Source organism: Ricinus communis, chromosome 1, assembly GCF_019578655.1.
Source record: "Ricinus communis isolate WT05 ecotype wild-type chromosome 1, ASM1957865v1, whole genome shotgun sequence".
Classification (NCBI taxonomy): Eukaryota; Viridiplantae; Streptophyta; class Magnoliopsida; order Malpighiales; family Euphorbiaceae; genus Ricinus; species Ricinus communis.
The window spans coordinates 11739435-11758015 of NC_063256.1; the positions used below are offsets into that span (position 1 = coordinate 11739435).

General features: G+C 35.3%; 1 protein-coding gene across 2 annotated transcripts; it reads left to right on the forward strand.

The window, feature by feature from the left end:
• Window positions 1-742: 742 nt before the first annotated feature.
• LOC8286368 (probable phosphoinositide phosphatase SAC9) lies at window positions 743-18001 on the forward strand. 2 transcript variants are annotated; one of them, XM_002524816.4, is made up of 14 exons: window positions 743-894; window positions 1319-1426; window positions 1511-2109; window positions 4131-4263; window positions 4765-5981; window positions 8094-8192; window positions 8362-8532; window positions 9432-9674; window positions 9987-10418; window positions 11871-12704; window positions 13421-13618; window positions 14903-15358; window positions 15465-15695; window positions 17419-18001. In XM_002524816.4, the coding sequence occupies exons 2-14, from the start codon at window positions 1414-1416 to the stop codon at window positions 17698-17700; spliced, it is 4908 nt and encodes a 1635-aa protein (XP_002524862.1). In that variant the 5' UTR covers window positions 743-894; window positions 1319-1413; the 3' UTR covers window positions 17701-18001. The 2 variants fall into 2 exon arrangements, with proteins under 2 accessions (XP_002524862.1, XP_015578272.1); XM_015722786.2 differs by lacking the exons at window positions 743-894; window positions 1319-1426 and having other exon boundaries at window positions 1888-2109; window positions 4141-4263.
• Window positions 18002-18581: the final 580 nt, after the last annotated feature.

Genomic DNA, 18581 nt, shown 5'->3' on the forward strand with positions numbered 1-18581 from the left:
ATAGCTCAAGTAATAAAGCTTTCGCAATAGTTAACTCAGTTTACACCACATGAGGACCACTATTTCGAAAGGGACAACTCAACATATAATAATAAAAAGCAATCACATTTGAAAACATAATAAAATAAAACAGTGAGAACCACATGTTTCGCTTTAACATACTTGGTAACTCCAATTTGCAAACATAGTATACACCTAAATACAGTCGTAACTCACTTCCTTGCTATATGGTTGAGTGGTAATTTCAGTAATGTATTAGGGTTAGAGTAAATGAGCTTTAATCAATCGATTTAGCCCCTACAGTTTAACCTAAGGTTGGTGGTTGGGATTCATTATAGTAAGTTACAATCCCTAGTTAGTACATGACAATAACTCCCACAATTTCACAATAAACTTTTTTTTTATATCAGAAGCTGATGTGGCTAGCAGATGAGTCCCACTTATTTATTAAATTATTTTTACATGTCGGTCCTACTAACCATTATATATTTTGAACTTCAGCTCCGTCATTAACAAGTTTAAAAGAAGGGCTTAAGAACTTCGTTTGGCGAGATATTATATGCAACTGGCTAAAAAAAATATAGAGGGCCAATCTATACCAGAAATTATTCTTTATAGGTAAATTTCAGCCTTTTTCCAACCAAACAAAGGGTAAGGGACATAACGTCGAATAATAGACAATCCAAAATTAATATATCATTTAATTACAAACTTTAGATATGCAAGAATTTTAATTATCTGGACCGTACCGTATGCGATTTTAATTTCTATTTTCTTCGTCTTTTATTCTTTAAACTTTTTCTTTTTTAAGAAAAACATACTACTTTTCTCCACTTATTTCCATTGAAACTCTCTCTTTCTCTCAAATCCTTGCATCTCTTTGTTCGCGATCAGGTCAGATTAACTTACGTTCTAAATTCAATTTTCTCAAATTTGGTTAAGCTTTCTGAGTTCTATTCTCACAGTAAATTGTTATAAATTTTTAATTTTTTCTTCTTCTTTTGTTTCTGGAAAATGAAGCTTGTTAGATCTTTAATGGAATATTGTTAAGATCTTATGTTTGAATTGTTGATATATTATTGGGAGCAATAAGCATGGAAAAATTAAAATAAGTTAGATGGGAAAACAATTGCTAGAACTGAATTTGTTTTTTTTTTTTTTTGACTTAATACTTTTAAAATGTTCTCATTTTTTGTTTATTCTACGCTTCAATTATTTTTTCTTTTAGCTTTAATCAGCGTTCTCCTTTTGCAGTATTGTTATTCTTACTTCTAGTTAGTTCTTATGTTGATTAATTAAATTCTTGTGCCTTTTTCAGTCCCGTTCTGTTTTGTTGAGTATTTGTTATATATTCGTCACGGATGCTAAAACCTGGAGCTTTCACTAGCTGTTAAACAACTTCATTAAGTGCGCATGGAATCACCTGGTGCGTATCATTTAATGAATTTTCATATTGTGTATCAAAAATTGGATTAAGATTTTTATTGTACGTTTTTTGTTTTTCTTGCAGTTGGTGGTTCAAGACACACATCTGTCGTCGTTGTGACATTGGATTCTGGTGAAGTATACATTGTTGCGAGCTTGTCCTCCAGGACTGACACTCAGGTCATATATATTGATCCAACAACAGGGGCACTTCGCTACAGTGGGAAACTTGGATACGACGTCTTCAAATCTGAAGATGAAGCTTTAGATTATATTACAAATGGATCTCGGTGGCTATGTAGGAGTACAACTTATGCAAGGGCAATTTTAGGTTATGCTGCCCTAGGAAGCTTTGGATTGCTTCTTGTAGCTACGAAGTTAACGGCCAGCATTCCGAATTTGCCTGGCGGAGGTTGTGTCTATACAGTGACGGAGAGCCAATGGATTAAGATATCACTTCAAAATCCTGAGCAGCAAGGTAAAGGAGAAGTAAAGAATATTCAAGAGTTAACTGAGCTTGATATTGATGGGAAGCACTATTTCTGTGAGACTAGAGATATAACTCGAGCTTTTCCGAGCCCCAGCCCCTTAGAAAAGCCTGATGATGAATTTGTCTGGAATGGATGGTTTTCTGCATCTTTCAGAAACATTGGGCTTCCACTACATTGTGTCACTCTTCTGCAGGTTTTGTTTCAAGCTCAGTAGCTTTACACTGCTTTTCTGATTGCTATTGCTTTTAAAAGTCTTTTGTACTTGAAATTAATCCACGTTATGCTTGATGCTTTCTTTGTTGCTCACTATTTGCTCTTATGTGGTTGCATGGGCATATATCTCATAAATACTGTATGCTTGAGCATGCATAGATTTGATTTGGACAAAGCTAAAGAAAATTATAAATGAATGAATACAAAGATTGTATATGCAAATGAGTTGGCTTGCTAATTCAGGTGGAGGCCTATGCTGTAGGGAATGAAAGCTTTGGCCTGAAGCTATTGAACAATCTTTTATTTGAAAACTTGTGCTGTTAGGTTGTGAGCTGTTTTTCTAATTTTTATTTTTTATTTTTTATATTACCATCACTTATATCCCAGTGGTGAGTCCAACATGGAAGTTTTGGCTTAAGCAATGTCATGTTAACTGTTACTCTAAAAGCTGCTTAAGTTGTTAGAAGGCATTGCTAACAGTTATTCAAAAGAGGTGAGTGAAACATGCTAGCTATCAATTAGAACAAGTTTCAACCAAGAATCAGAGAATATTATTATGTTATCGTTTATATTGTGATTGCTTGAGACTTATACTGCTGCCTATGGTTGAGTATTTTAGATGGTATCATATATGAGTCAATCCAAGGTGTGTTAATTTCAACATAGAACAAACGCATTAACCATTGGATTCAGACCAACTAGAAAACATCTGACTTCATCTGGCTTGCTGCAGACCTTATTCTCATTCTTTGGATAAAAAACAGATATAACCAAATGCATAGGAGTTGGGTTAAGCTGGTCGTCTGGTCAGTCTGATGTGCAGCCCACTAATTTTATTTCCATTATTTTGTGGGCACTTTGTGCAAAGTGATAAAGTGGATTAGCTTCTATGTCTCAGGATTGTGATAGCAACAAAGGAACATCGCCTTGGAATATGAGCAAGTTAGCTGTCTGTCTCCCACACAGATTTCAAACTACAAATTAACATATCTGTTTTAAGTTGCTGTTTAAAGATCCTAAGAAGTGTTGGAGTTTAGACATGTCCTGCAGTTCTTAGTAATTACCACTAGGCAACTTGAAACTAACAAATTTATATCCTCAATCCAATTGAATGATCATCTTGAATCAAGAAATTTAGCCTGTACAGGATTGTTTTGCTACTTCATTCTATTTTTGATCTATCATTTTCTTTCGTGTTTGTGCAAGGAAACTGTACTTTGAATACCATCCTTATGAAGAAGTTAATATGAAGTTAGCAACTCATCCATAATTCCATATTTAGATCACTACTATTTTGGTTCTGTTTGTTATGTTCTTTTTCTTAATTGTATTTCAAATTATTTGGTGCATTTGACTGTCCTATGAAATGATATTTGGAATTATTGGTTTTCTGGTTCTCCATTAAAATGCTTTGTGGGAAGAAATTTTCTCTGTTTCCTTCATCATGACCTTTATTTTGGCCAGCATTACCACTCTGCCAAATTATTTTGCTATATTTTGCCCTACAACTTTTATATGCTAAAATCTTGCTGTGTATGCTTGCTATTGAAAATCTTATGGCAATTCTTTATCCGCTGTTCATTTTATGTATCAGGCTATTGCATATTCTCTTGTAAATTTAGTTACGTTTAGCTACTTCTTCCTCGCCATTTTTGCTGTTTGTGTGCTCTTCTTCTTGTTTTTTATCTTTATTTGAAATTTTCCCTAATACATGGTCACTGGGATTTATTTGCACTGCAATCTTGTTTTATCTTAAAAAATAGAAAAAAGTGCGTAACATGGAATTTATACATCTTGATTCTGTTTGCTTGACATTGGTGACAGGCCTTTGCAGAATGCTCCCTTTTCTATCCTATCTTTATTACCATTTTCTTTCTAATGCATCCTTACTGGGATTTATATGCTCTACAATCTCAATTTATTTTATTCAAAACAGAAAAATATAATGGCTGAGATAGAAATTATACATTTTGATTCTGTTTGCTTGATATTAATGTATAGGGCTTTGCAGAATCTAGAAGTTTTGGAAGCTTGGGTCAGTTAGAAGGGATTGTTGCTCTTACAGCTCGTCGTAGTAGGCTGCATCCTGGCACCCGATACTTGGCTAGGGGGTTAAATTCATGTTTTAGCACAGGTAAGATAATCCAGTAGCATCACTTCAAATTAGAAATTATTTTTCTAATAGGCAGTCCTGTGTTGTTAACTTAGGTGTTTAAGATTTAGGAATTATTCTGAATCTGTTTTCTTTCATGTTCTTTTTGCTTCCTAACTTTAAAACTGTTTGTAGCCTTTTATGAAGTTTTGAATATTCACAACCTTTAAGTATATAGTGGGTACTGTGGACTACAATTTTTTCTTTTTAACAAAAATGAACTGTTCATTATTCAAAAATGAAGATAAATTGGTGTTTAGATGCATATATACTTTTCTGCTACAACTTTTATGTTGTCTGGAGGGTGTTACTGTTATTTTTGTCCTTTTTTCAGGCACAAAAACTTTCAAAGTGTTCTGCTTTCGGTTGTTGTATCCTTCATATAGCATTGATATTACACTGTTTATTTCATTTAGTTGGCTCCATTCATCTCATTGTTTTCAAGCAAGTTTTGCTGGACTTATGAAGCATGTGCATAAACAGGAAATGAAGTGGAGTGTGAGCAACTTGTATGGGTGCCTAAAAGGACTGGTCAAAGTGTTCCTTTCAACACTTACATCTGGCGAAGGGGGACTATTCCAATCTGGTGGGGTGCAGAACTAAAGATTACTGCAGCAGAAGCAGAAATTTATGTTTCAGATAGGGATCCTTATAAAGGAAGCTCACAATACTATCAGAGGTTGAGTAGACGATATGATGCTCGAAGTTTTGATGCAACTTTTGGAGGAAGTCAGAAGAAAAAAGCCTTTGTTCCCATTGTATGCATCAATCTGCTGAGGAATGGAGAAGGAAAATCAGAATGTCTCCTAGTTCAGCATTTTGAGGAATCATTGAACTACATCAGATCAACTGGAAAACTTCCTTATACTCGAGTACATTTAATAAATTATGACTGGCATGCTAGTGTGAAACTAAAAGGTGAACAGCAAACAATTGAGGGATTGTGGAAACTTCTCAAAGCACCTACTATGGCTATAGGCATTTCTGAAGGGGACTATTTACTTTCACGGCAACGACTTAATGATTGCAGAGGTGAAATCATCTACAATGATGATTTTGCAGGTGCCTTCTGCTTAAGATCACATCAAAATGGAGTTATACGTTTTAACTGTGCAGATTCTCTAGATAGAACAAATGCTGCTAGTTACTTTGGTGCTCTCCAAGTTTTTGTGGAGCAATGCAGGAGATTGGGCATATCACTGGATAGTGATTTGGGATATGGCTATCAATCAGTTGGTGACCATGGTGGATATAGTGCTCCATTGCCACCGGGCTGGGAGAAACGTTCTGATGCTGTAACTGGGAAGACATATTATATTGATCATAACACCAGGACCACAACATGGAATCATCCTTGCCCAGATAAGCCTTGGAAGAGATTTGATATGATGTTTGAGGAGTTCAAGCAGTCAACAATTTTATCTCCTGTGTCTCAGTTAGCTGATCTTTTTCTTCTTGCTGGAGATATCCACGCTACACTTTATACTGGTTCTAAAGCTATGCATAGCCAAATTCTTAGCATATTCAATGAAGAAGCAGGAAAGTTTAAACAGTTTTCTGCTGCACAGAATATGAAAATTACTTTACAAAGAAGATATAAAAATGCAGTGGTGGATAGCTCTCGTCAGAAGCAGTTGGAAATGTTTCTTGGAATGAGACTGTTCAGGCATCTTCCATCAATTCCAGTTAAACCTCTGAATGTATGTTATTTTATTTTGGGGCTTTCTTATATCAGCTATAACTATAACCAGTTTCTTTTATATCTTCTTTTTTTTCTTTCTTTTTGAGCATTTCAAGTTCTAGCATCTGCCGCTTCATAACAATTTCTTGTCTGGCTAACTTAGATTACAGAATGTTTATCCCTAAATTGAGGTGAATAGGGAAGGATCAAAGCCAGCTCCAACTAGTTTGAGACTAAAGCTAAACTGAATTGAGTTGAACTAACTTCATTTTGTGGTTCTAAATTTCCTCAACCGCCTACTCTTCAAGGAAGCTTCTTCATAAGTTATCCCTTTGCCATTTGAACCTCTTTGTTAAATTCGAACATGCTTTGGATTGGAATATCTATGTTATTTCCTTAATATGATCTCAATTAACTTCTCTAATGAGCTCATTTGCTCTAAATATTACACAAATGTCTTAGGCTCTGTCATTTTTCTCTATTATGTCATGTTTGTGTGATCTCTTGGGCTTGCTTGTAAGGGAGTTTTTGAGCAATCCCATGTTAATAGCAGATGGTGTTAGGTATGGTTTATGTAGAAGGGGCTTTCCACTTTTAAGCTCCCTGGTGGATTCTCTTATTGGCTGAATATTCTTGATCCTTCTCAATTTTCCGGGGCTTCAGGTAATAGAATTCCAATTTTGGATGGTTCATGATTATTTATGCAAGCCCCCATTACCTTTCTTTTTTCACGGTCTTAATTCAAACTATGCTTCTTTAGATAATCACACGTAGAACGCACAAATTTTTCTTTACTGTTTTTCTTTTAGTCCACGGTCTTTGATTAAATAAAGATTAATAGGATGTGGAAAGTGCAGAGCTAAATAAGGCATCATCTTATGTGTCTTATGTGCTAGTAGTGTAGTGAGGTTAATGCCCATGTTTCCTCTTTTGACTGTTTGGTCATATGGAGTGTCTAAACTGAAACAGGCTTTTAGATATATGGTGGTCAGTCGTCCTGTCTACAAACTTCAGATTCATACTTTATTCATTTATAGCTCTTAGAAATAAGAAAGAGCGAAGGATTGTATGGAGATAAACCATGTTTGCAGTTATACAGCGTTATTGGCTGGGGTTGAATGCTAGAAGTTCGAAGATCATTATTTTACTTTGTATATTTCCCAGGAAATGATAGTTTCCATAAATTTACTGTGGTGTTTCACATCTTGAACTTGCAGAGTCTAGAAGATAACCATCTGCTTGGGGTGATCGTTTGTTTTCATATTCATTTGCATTCGACTTCAAGTACTTTCTCAATTTGTTTTTCGTTAATTTTTAAATGAAAAGTGGAAAAAAGGAAAATAAAAAAATGAGAGTACAACTGTTAACACATAAGAGAGAGTTCCGGGCTGTGTAATTTCAGTTTGTCTTATTAAGACTACGGCTGTTTTTTTTCCCTTTCTTTGTTTTTGTGCTCCAAATATTAATGATGAAATGCATCTTGAACATATAATGGCTATTTGTATCACAAGACAATTTACAAGAAGAAAATGCATCTAAAAGGGAATGTTTTAAAATATATCTCGCAATGTATACTATTGGCAATAATATTGATATTTTGTCACTAGTTGTTTGGTGTAAACCTGCAATATTCTTTTCCCTTGCCATATTGCAAAAGAGAAGTCATTGTAGGAATGTCCGGAAATTATTTGGTCTATTTGTTAGTTTTTGAGGCATATTGCCTTGAGAATTGTGACATGTGCTGCAAGTGATTCCAGATTGTTAGATCTCATTTTTGATTCTCATGGAGCAACTTGATCCAAACTTTGCCTTCTCTTGCCAGCTCCTTCTATGGCTAATTTGCTTTTAAAGCGGATTATAATTTAGCTTGTGATATTGCTTATCAATTAATTTTCTTTAATGTTCAGCCCCATTATACCACACTTATTGACCAAATATATACTGTAGCATTATACTGCTTAATTATGTGTGGTTCAAAATTTTTGGTTCAGAAGGGTATCTATTGAGCGAAATTCTCAGTCCATTTCAAAATATTTGGTTCTATAAGTATGTAGCTTCCAATTTGAGAACCAATTTAATGTACAAATTACTATTAAGAATGATTTGATTTATGACATCTAAACCTTTGCAGGTACCTTCTCGACCATCTGGTTTCTTTCTAAAGCCAGCTGCCAACATATTTCCTAGTGGATCCAGTCTTCTGAGCTTTAAAAGAAAAGATCTCATATGGGTATTAGAATGTTCTCTTCCTTGTCTTTCCATTTTATGGAAAATGGCGCAAATTGCAACTGCTTATAATTATTTCATTCCGCTCTTACTACGGTTTTCATGTTGAAATCTGCCAGCAGTTTTTTCTTTATTGTTTTGTAAGTTTAGTTTATTATTGTTTTGTATAACAGGTTTGCCCACAAGCTGCTGATGTGGTTGAACTTTTTATCTATCTTGGTGAGCCTTGTCATGTATGTCAGCTTCTTCTAACTGTATCTCACGGGGCAGATGATTCAACTTTTCCGTCAACAGTTGATGTGAGGACAGGACGCCACCTAGATGGGCTTAAACTTGTTGTGGAGGTCTGTATTGTCTCATATATACAACTTGATTCTTGTTCTTAGAGATTGTGTATAAAGACGCCTCATAAATTTTTTTCTTATGGGGTAAGTGATGGTCTTAATTATACATGACTTTTTCTTATTTAGGTTCAGGGGTCAACTTAAAATTTAATTCCTTTCAATTTTGTAAAATGTTGCTTATCATCGAAAAGGATAATAAGTACATTACTTTATATATACCCCTGTTAATTTTCTCTTGTAGATTGGAATACCACAAAAGCATGAAATGTTGTCTGTCTTTTCTCACTACTCATAGGAATGGAAGCTTACTTGGAAGAGGAAGAGATAAGGGTAGGGACTATCCTATATAATGAGCATTAAATAGGCAGGAAACTGCAAAGGAAACACAAAACCTGGCAGAATTAAAATCTCAATCCTCATCAAGGGGCTGCTTGGTGGCAACCTGCCCATTTTGAAAGAGTTCTGACTTCTGAGAATAGTATATATTTCTCCAAGCTTGAAAATGCTAAACAGCCAACTAAGGTTTGTTTACTGTTAGTAATTTCGAGCTTGCTGAAATGCGAAGCCAGTTGAGAATGCTGGATAGGCTTGGGTTTAACAACAACCCAAAGTCCATATTTTGGCTTCATTTGCTTTTTCCTGCTTTCCTAACACTCACTGTCCAATAATTACTCTAAATCTCACTTTCAAAAAAACATGCTTAAGAATTTTAATAGAATTACTTATTTGTTATTGGCATGTACTTACAAATTGTACTAGCCAAAGGAAAATGGAAAAGAATTTTCTTACATATGTGATTATGTGTTCTTAGGTTAAGTTATAAGAGAGGTATGCATGAACACAATAGGTGCAAAACCAATCTCTTAAAGCTGCTAATCTTTTTCTGGTCTTGTTTTCAGGGTGCTTCAATACCTCAGTGTGTCAATGGGACAAACCTTTTGATACCATTACCTGGACCAATTAGTGCAGAAGATATGGCTATCACTGGAGCTGGTGCACGTCTTCATGCTCAAGATACACCCATCCTTCCACTATTGTATGAATTCGAAGAAGTAGAGGGAGAATTGGACTTCCTTACTCGTATAGTGGCTATTACATTTTATCCTGCTGTTTCTGGAAGAAGTCCTTTGACTCTTGGTGAGGTAGAGACCAGTTATTATGGAAGTGTTATGTGATGCATCATTTATTTTTTATTTTCCATATTTATATTTGTTTCATGGCTAATTGTGGAGATACTTACAGTTATCTGCTTTTTTCTGAATACATGTTTTTTAAATGCATTAGTAGATATGCTGTACAATCTGGTTGTATATTATCAATTATGATGTGCTTTTGAAGAATTATTTTAATTGGATGTATTATTAACTGGAATATCACTTCTGGATTTCTTTTTTCTAGTTGATTGTGTATTTTTCTACTCTAGTTACGGGTCAGTATGTTGCATTTTTTCACAGATAGAATTTCTTGGAGTTTCTCTTCCATGGGGAGGCATATATAATAATCAAGGTTCTGGTGCAAGAGTAGCAGAACTTGCCAAAAAAATTCAGGAGGAGACTAATCCATTCTTGTCTAGCACCAACAATAATTCATTATCTGGCACTTGTTTATCTGCTGAACCTGTGACAGCATCAATACAACAAAGTGCTTCTGCAGATTGGCTTGATCTTTTGACAGGAGGGGATGCATTCTCTGAGCCCATCTCTCATCCACTACAGCAAAATAATATCCAAGAGGGAAGTGATTTGCTTGATTTCTTAGACAACGCTGTAGTTGAATTTCATGGTGCTGAAACTGATAAGAAATTCTCTTCATCACAAGATGCAAAGCCTACGGATAGTGCGCAGCAGTATATAAATTGTCTAAAGACCCTTGCAGGGCCAAAAATGGTGCGTTCTGACCTTTTCTTATGTGCTATAACATTATTGTCCACCTTATCCATAGAGATATTTTTCATGTATTTCTCTACATCTCCATTCTTCTAGAAATTCCTTAGTTGTGATTTCCATTAATGTCATCTTATCTCTGTTAGTCCTATTTCTGTTTTCGTTTCTGTTTTGGGTTGATCATCAGTAGTCTGGCGTGTTCAACCTACTTTTAATGTAATATATATCTGCTAAAGTATTCTATCATATCATGTCATAAATTTTGGAGAAGGCCCATCCAAAAGCTTAAACAGATGGTAGCAACCGTGATGACTATACATTATAAATGTGGTGTCCCCAACTCTCTGTCTCATATATTGGGCCTTGCTAACTGGGAACTAGAGAAAGTTGCAGAAATTATATCACTGGTGAAGCAATAGAATTGGTGAATTGGCACCAGGAAAACTAATTAAAAAATGTAAGCTATTAGAGGACCAAGCTCAAATGCTGTTAGAAAACAACTCCAACCTTAGATGCTGGATTCCTTGACATGTAAAAGAAGGTTTATTGGCGCAGGAAAGATTATAGAAAGTGCAAACTAACATTCTTTAGTAAAATATTGGTTAACAAATTTAGGGTATTGATGGTCTGGAAATCTATATGTAAGGATTGGTTGTGAACTAAAGAGAGAACAACGTTAGAATATTATCAGGTGAGGTAAAAAAAGTCTGCACAATAACTAGAAGGAGATTAAAGATGGAAGCAATTGAAAACTTAGTCCAACATGCCTACATTAAACTAGAAATTTCTAATGAAATCATAGTTCATGGACTATATGTATGGGTATCTTAACCTTTCTTATGTCTTGCAAGAAATCAGACAATGGAAAAACAAATGGGTAAAGACTACTTCAAGCTTTGAGGAAACCTAAATTACCACAGAGCCATTAAAGATGTTGAAATTATTAATTTTTCTGTAAAATTATATGTAATGGGAAAAGGACCTCAAGTCTTTTTCCAAAAGAGCACATACTGATTCTTGAGCAGAAGGAAAAGAGGGACATTTTTTAAAAGGAATATCTTATCTATCCCAAGCCTCCATTTCTCCGACTTGTTGTACCATGCAGCTTTTAGCAATTTTTGCTCCACTTTTATTGAGATTTGGAAGACTATATGAATGAGTGCAAGTAGGAGAGAAAGCAGTTAGAAACATTTTTCTGATTATCAATAAACAGAAGCCCACTTTCTTCAAGCTCAAACTACTATCAGCTCATACTATTCATTTTGCTTGTTTTATAATATCATCTAGATTGTGTGCATTAGTAGCAGAACTACATAAATTACCTTATGTTTGACAAGCGTATGGGCATAATAATTGAGTATGTGGCTATGAAGTCGTTATTATCTATTCCATCTTATTGAAGTTTAAATCTGCTAGAGTGGAAAACTTCATCTAATAATTAGGTCAATTTTGCAGACACGAAAATTAGACTTTATGGAAGCTATGAAACTTGAAATTGAAAGGCTTCGTCTGAATCTTGCTGCCGCGGAAAGGGATAGAGCTTTGTTGTCCATGGGGATTGATCCTGCTACAATTAATCCAAATGCATTAATTGATGAATCATACATGGGAAGATTGTGCAGGGTGGCAAACACCCTTGCTTTACTTGGACAAACTTCACTTGAGGACAAAATAAATGCTGCTATTGGTCTTGGGACTATAGATGATAATGTGATAAATTTCTGGAATGTTACTGCAATTGGGGATAGTTGTTCTGGTGGCATGTGCGAGGTGCGTGCTGAATCAAAGGCACCAGTACATGCATCCTCTCTGACATCCTCTGCAGGAGCTTCGCAATCTATTTTGCTGTGTTCTGAATGTGAAAGAAAGGTTTGTAAAGTTTGTTGTGCTGGGAAAGGAGCCTTGTTGCTTGTGAGTAGTAATTTGAGGGATGGTGCAAATTATAATGGTCTAGCAAGTCAGGGTGGGTCAAGCCATGGCACCCAAGTTGATATTTCCACTAGTCGTTCGGTAGCCCTGGATAGTGTTATTTGTAAAAGATGCTGCCACGATATTATCCTTGATGCATTGGTCTTGGACTATTTGAGAGTCTTAATTAGTCAGCGAAGAATGGATCGTGCAGATAGCGCTGCATGTAAAGCTTTCAATCATGTTATAGGATCTTCCTTGAAGGGCAGTGTTTATGATGAAGGTCAGTCATCTGATAGTCAACGAGCTGTTAAAGTGCAACAGTTACTTTCTGGGGAAGAGTCACTAGCGGAATTTCCATTGGCTAGCTTCTTATACTCGGTATGGTCTTGCCTTTATTAAATTTTATGTTTATCACAAATTTTCTTCGTTTAATTGTTTATTAGTAAATGGATGGATTTTCCAAAATTATTTGGCCAATATTCCTGAAGTTGTAGCATTATTTCCTCCCATATCATTTGTAATTTTTCATTCAATAGGACCACTAGTGAGGGGATCAAAGAGAAGATGTTGCATTTTGCTTGTCTGCTTTTCATGCTGAAGTCCTAGCTACTCTTAGCTTATAAGCTGGGGCTTTTTTGATAAATATTGGGACTACAGCGGGCACAGTATCACAAAAGTGTGATATATTTAATAATTAATTATAGTTTAAGAAAACTAGTGCTAGCGATGTCTCTTTTGCTAACATGCTTGTGTTATATAGTCAATGCTGATGAAACTCTATGCTCTATCCATCGTCAGTTTAGTATGCTATCCTTGTTTTTAAGGTATGCATAGTGGATTTTTTCAGTGTTTGCGGAAGAGAATCAACCATCTCCTTTTAGAACAGTAGCAGTGTAATTCCAAGCAATTGTATATCATATGCTGTATTTGGCTGAGGTAGTAGCTTAGAAACTAACTGAAAGAATTAATGCCACTGTTAGTCTTAATAATGATCAATGCTCAGCTAAATGCTAGTATTTGGCTATAAGATTTAATACTGCATGTTTAGAATTTGGAATCTCTATTGTGTTTGACAATCTATTATGTCATTTTAGGTTGAAACTGCAACAGATTCAGCACCATTCTTCTCATTACTTGCTCCACTAGATTCTGGGTCATGGCATTCGTATTGGAAAGCTCCTCCAACTACCAATTCTGTTGAATTTGTCATTGTTCTCAGTAGCCTCTCTGATGTCAGTGGAGTTATCATGCTTGTTAGTCCATGTGGTTATTCTGCAGCTGATGCTCCTACCGTACGTGCACATGTCCCTTTATTATGTTTCTTATTTGTTAGATCTATGTAGAAGTTAAATGGTTCATATAATGAACCATTAGATTTAGTCAGGTATATACATGTATATAAATGTGTGTGGAATTGTTGATGGAGGATATGCCAGCCTATTGATGTTTTTACGGTGGGCACATTTCAACCAGTTGATGAAATATAGGGTCAAGATTCAAAGCAGGAGATTATGTTAAAAGTTTAAATAAATAATGGGGTGTAAATGACTTGAGCCACTTTTGAGCTACTCAAGCTATGCTTGCAAAATATTTATTTTGGCCCGTCTTTAAGCCAGAGAAGCTCAAGCACTACTCAAGCCAAGTTTTACTACTACAATAATCTACTTGAATAGCTTGGTAGCTTTATAAATTAATTAACTTGTTTTTATGTCTATAGATATTTTTATATGTTACGTTATTTTCAACTATTAGTTGTATTATCCTGAATGTGAATGATTAAATGTCAATTTAAGCTTAAATTCAAGCTTACTGCTCAAGTGTATTCAAGCTCAATATAGAAATGATTTTTAATTTGAATTTAGTGATAATAGAATTTTGATTAAGCTTAGGTTTTTCAAATGCCATATTGAGTTGAGTATTAAGTATAAAAATTTAAAGCTTGATCGAGTTTTGAGTATAGCTTTTTAGTTGAGTTCAAATATATTATTTATTGTCTTGACTTGGCTCAGTTACAATCTTAAGTATAATTATTGGAGTGAGAAAAGAAGGACAACTGGTGGCTGCATTTGGTGTATTGTTTTGTTGACCATATATAGGAATTTCTATTATTAAAAATAAGAAATTTTGGTTTCTCTTAAGCTTTTACAACTTGAGAGGTTTGTTTGGATGTTTTTTTATTTTGTTGGAACATTAAAGTTTTATTACATTGGTATTTATTTTTGTGGACAAAGGTTTGCTATTTTTACTAAGGTCTGGGGTCTCCTGTAATTGGAATAAATTTTGATGCCATATCAAGCACCATAATTAACTCTTGTTATTAGTTCTTATTTGAGGATTAAATAAGAATTCTGAGTTTGCAAGTTTTAGTCTCCTCGTTTTCTCTTGGTTCAGCATAGCTGCGTCCATTGTCCTTGATAAATTTTGGTTGCAGTTATCACATCGATTTATTTTAACTTCTTGTTTCTAATGCACATTAATTATGCTTACAACCGTATCTACCTGTTACAGTGATGCCATAAACATTTCTGGTACATAATTTTCACCTTTTTTGATTTTGCTTCTACTGCTATTCACAGGTCCAAATCTGGGCAAGCAATAAAATACAGAAGGAAGAAAGGTCATGCATGGGAAAATGGGATGTTCAATCCCTGACCCAATCTTCCTCAGAAATATATGGTCCTGAAAAGTTGGGTAGAGATAATAAAGTGCCTAGGCACATAAAATTTTCCTTTAAGAATTCTGTTAGATGTCGAATCCTTTGGATAACTTTACGTCTACAGCGACCTGGATCAAGTTCTGTTAATTTTGAGAAAGATTTCAATCTTTTATCACTAGATGAAAACCCTTTTGCACAAGTGAATCGACGTGCCTCTTTTGGTGGATCAATTGAAAATGATCCTTGTCTTCATGCTAGAAGGATATTAGTCGTTGGAAGTCCTGTCAGAAAAGAGATGGGACTTGAATCACAAGGCCCTGACCAGATGAAATTTAACAGCTGGCTGGAAAGGGCTCCACAGTTGAACAGATTCAAGGTATAAGAATCACTTCAGGATCTGGTTCTTACGCTATGGATTTTGCAGCTAATAATCATATTTTTCTTCCTGTATATTTACTTGTTTTCTTTATCCAATCTTTTAGGTTCCAATTGAGGCTGAGAGGCTAATGGACAATGATCTTGTCTTGGAACAATATTTGCCTCCTGCTTCTCCTACGGTTGCCGGATTTCGGCTTGATGCTTTCACTGCAATAAAACCTCGAGTTACTCATTCTCCATCTTCAGATATGGATGCATGGGATGCGTCTATAACATTTTTGGAGGACAGACATATCTCTCCAGCTGTGTTATATATACAAGTTTCTGCACTCCAGGTATCATCCATCAGACCAAATTTATTACACCACTGCTGATGTTGCAACCAAATAACTGACATGACACCATGTTGGAAGTGTGATGTTCAAGTCTAAATTCTGTTCAGTAGCACTTCTATGAGAGGGGAAGAGTGTTTCTCACTTTTACACACAGAATGAGGATTAGCTGTCTGCCAATTTTTATGAAAGAGAAATATGCTGCCTATCAATTTTTCTGGCCAGTTATAGTAGGATATGCTATCATTGAAACTAGGGCTATATGTCGAACCAAATTTGTGGCCTAACCCAAAAATTCAAGCAAACCAACCTACAATGTGGTTGATAATTTTTATGTGTTTGGACTATGATTGGAATATTTGTAAACCTGATCAATCAGTTCAGTTTATGGTTCTCAGATTGAGCTGCCTTGATCATTATAGATAAATAATTAGTGAAAATGAATTCTCACTAGGCCCAATTTGATTATCAGGCCCCAAAATTAGAGCTTAGAGCCCAATTATGCATCTTGTCCCTCTTCAGCTGAATTCTCTATGTGAATTAAATGCCCTCTTATGGGCAGCAAATCTTGCTTTGCTTTCTGACAAGAGAGGTGAGAGACCTTACAAGACCTCTTATAGAAAGGAGTTGCTCTCTATCTGTTGTTTATCTGCAGGGAGGTGATGTATCGTTACTCATATTGTGGGCCTTTGGGCCTTTGTCAATTTGTTTGGTTGTTGGATATTACAGAAAAAAATGAAAGCCTGAAGTTTTGGTTTGACTTGTTTATTGGTCGGAACTTGGTAAGACTAAGACAATTATCACTTTAGGAATTTTGCTTTTAAATCGATTTCCCAACCTGTTTACAACCCTGATACTCAGCTCACTTCTCTTTGAGAAAAAAATGGAAACAAGAAACAGAAAACTTTTTAGCAGGGCAAGGGAGAGAAAAATTTCACTGGCAGTAAGTGGGAGAGTTAAGCAAAAAACAAAGAAGCCTGCAATATAACAATTTTGTGTGCTGACAGAGGAATAGCTAGCTAACTTGCCCTAGGAGCAGACAGGTTAGCAGAACCCACATGTAAGTTTAAATGTATCAAAGGAGCAGGCAGAACCCATGTGTAAGTTTCAAATGTATGTGGCATTTGTGTACCCATGCATTTGAAAATGTATTGTATAGATGTTTGCTTCCCTTTCTTTTGTTTCTTCCATGTAGCATTTCTTTTGTTTCCCCAGTCTTTGACTTCCCCTCCCTCTGTTCCTTCCCTCTTACCAAATTGACTAAAGGGCTGCTGCTTGCTGAATGAAGCAAGCTGTGAAGTTCTCTAGAAAATTCAAATGCCTAATGGAAATCGCTTGCTAATTAAAATATGAGGCTGGATTGTACGCTGTATTCATCCATAGACATATTTTTTATAATAAAAGTTCTCAAAATTGGAGAACTTGAGGCATATTTTAGATATATGCTCCCTGTTTAATCAAATAAAATTTTGAAGTCTTCAATGGAACAGCAGAATGCAAACCCACTCTACATGAAAGCTCGGGACAAATTATATTTTCTAAAATGACTAGTAACTAGTATAGAAAGCATAAGCTTAGTGCAATCATCTTATTCCTTTTTTCTTTTCCCCTTTCTGACTCTATCACTCTTAATAAGCATAAGTGGCTGCAATATCTTGGCCAGAGATTTGTTGTATCTAGTATTTTCAACATCCTGAGATCTCGACTAAACAAATACTTTTTACAGGAACCACACAACATGGTAACTATAGGTGAATATCGATTGCCAGAGGCTAAGGGTGGAACTGTTATGTACTTTGATTTTCCCAGACAGTTGCAGACACGCAGAATTTTGTTCAAGCTTCTTGGGGATGTTATGATGTTTACAGATGACCCAGCAGAACAGGATGATTCTGGTTTAAGAGCTTCACCTTTGGCTGCGGGGTTGTCTTTGTCAAATAGGGTAAAGTTATATTACTATGCTGATCCTTATGAACTTGGAAAATGGGCTAGTCTTTCTGCAATTTGATTATCATTTATGCACGAGAGAAGGGGTCGTCAAGCATGATTGCTTGTAGCATGTCATTTTATAGTTTTCTAAAATCATTACTTTTTTCTTTTTTCTTTCTGTGTTGTTGTATATTAGGTACACGAAATTAGTGTGAAATTTATTGATGTAATAATGTCAGTGGTGTTGGGGAATCACCATAACATCTCTTCCATCCAAGAGAAATTTTGTATAAGTACATAAATTCTTTGCTTTGAATTCATCATAGTATTTGATTAGAAGAATCATCGTCATGGCAATGCCCATTGGCCCTTGTTGTCCATATTGTTGTATTCTCTGATCACTACCTGGAGGAAGTGACAGGAGTGTATTATCTTCACTTCCTTGTTCTGGTTAAGCATTATTCGTGATGTATACTGCCTAATGAATTATCCTGGCAACATGAGCTCTATAGGCAAGTATACAACCACAAGCATTGAAGCCAGATCTGACCTGTTAAGCTTGTGCCTAGGACCCTACTAAGCCCTGTGCTAAAATTGATTTTAGGCTTTCTAGAATTTAGGCTGGGTTCTCACTTTAAATCATTTAGGAATGAGTACAAAAATAGCTTTGTGGTTTCTTTTCTTCAATTTTTTTTTTTTTTGATAATTTTTTATATTTTTTTTTGCATAAGAGAAGGTATATGGCGATAATCTATTATAATAAATGGTTATTAGGATTCTGGCATTTTCATTTCGATCGGTTTAATGTTATATTATATCATGTTTGGAAACATAGGTTGGAAATAAACAATTTCTAATGCTGTTGTTTACTCATTAGATTGATTTTATCAAAGTAACGATTTTTTTCATCATAATTTGACGCTGAATAACGATGTTAGCAATTTTTTTGGCTCTCAGTCT

What these genes read in the sequence shown, in the direction of transcription:
- LOC8286368 (XM_002524816.4), top strand. An exon ending in ATTGTGTCACTCTTCTGCAG is followed by an intron (nt 2,110 to 4,130) that starts GTTTTGTTTCAA and finishes ATTAATGTATAG; the next exon opens with GGCTTTGCAGAATCTAGAAG. An exon ending in TTCCAGTTAAACCTCTGAAT is followed by an intron (nt 5,982 to 8,093) that starts GTATGTTATTTT and finishes AAACCTTTGCAG; the next exon opens with GTACCTTCTCGACCATCTGG.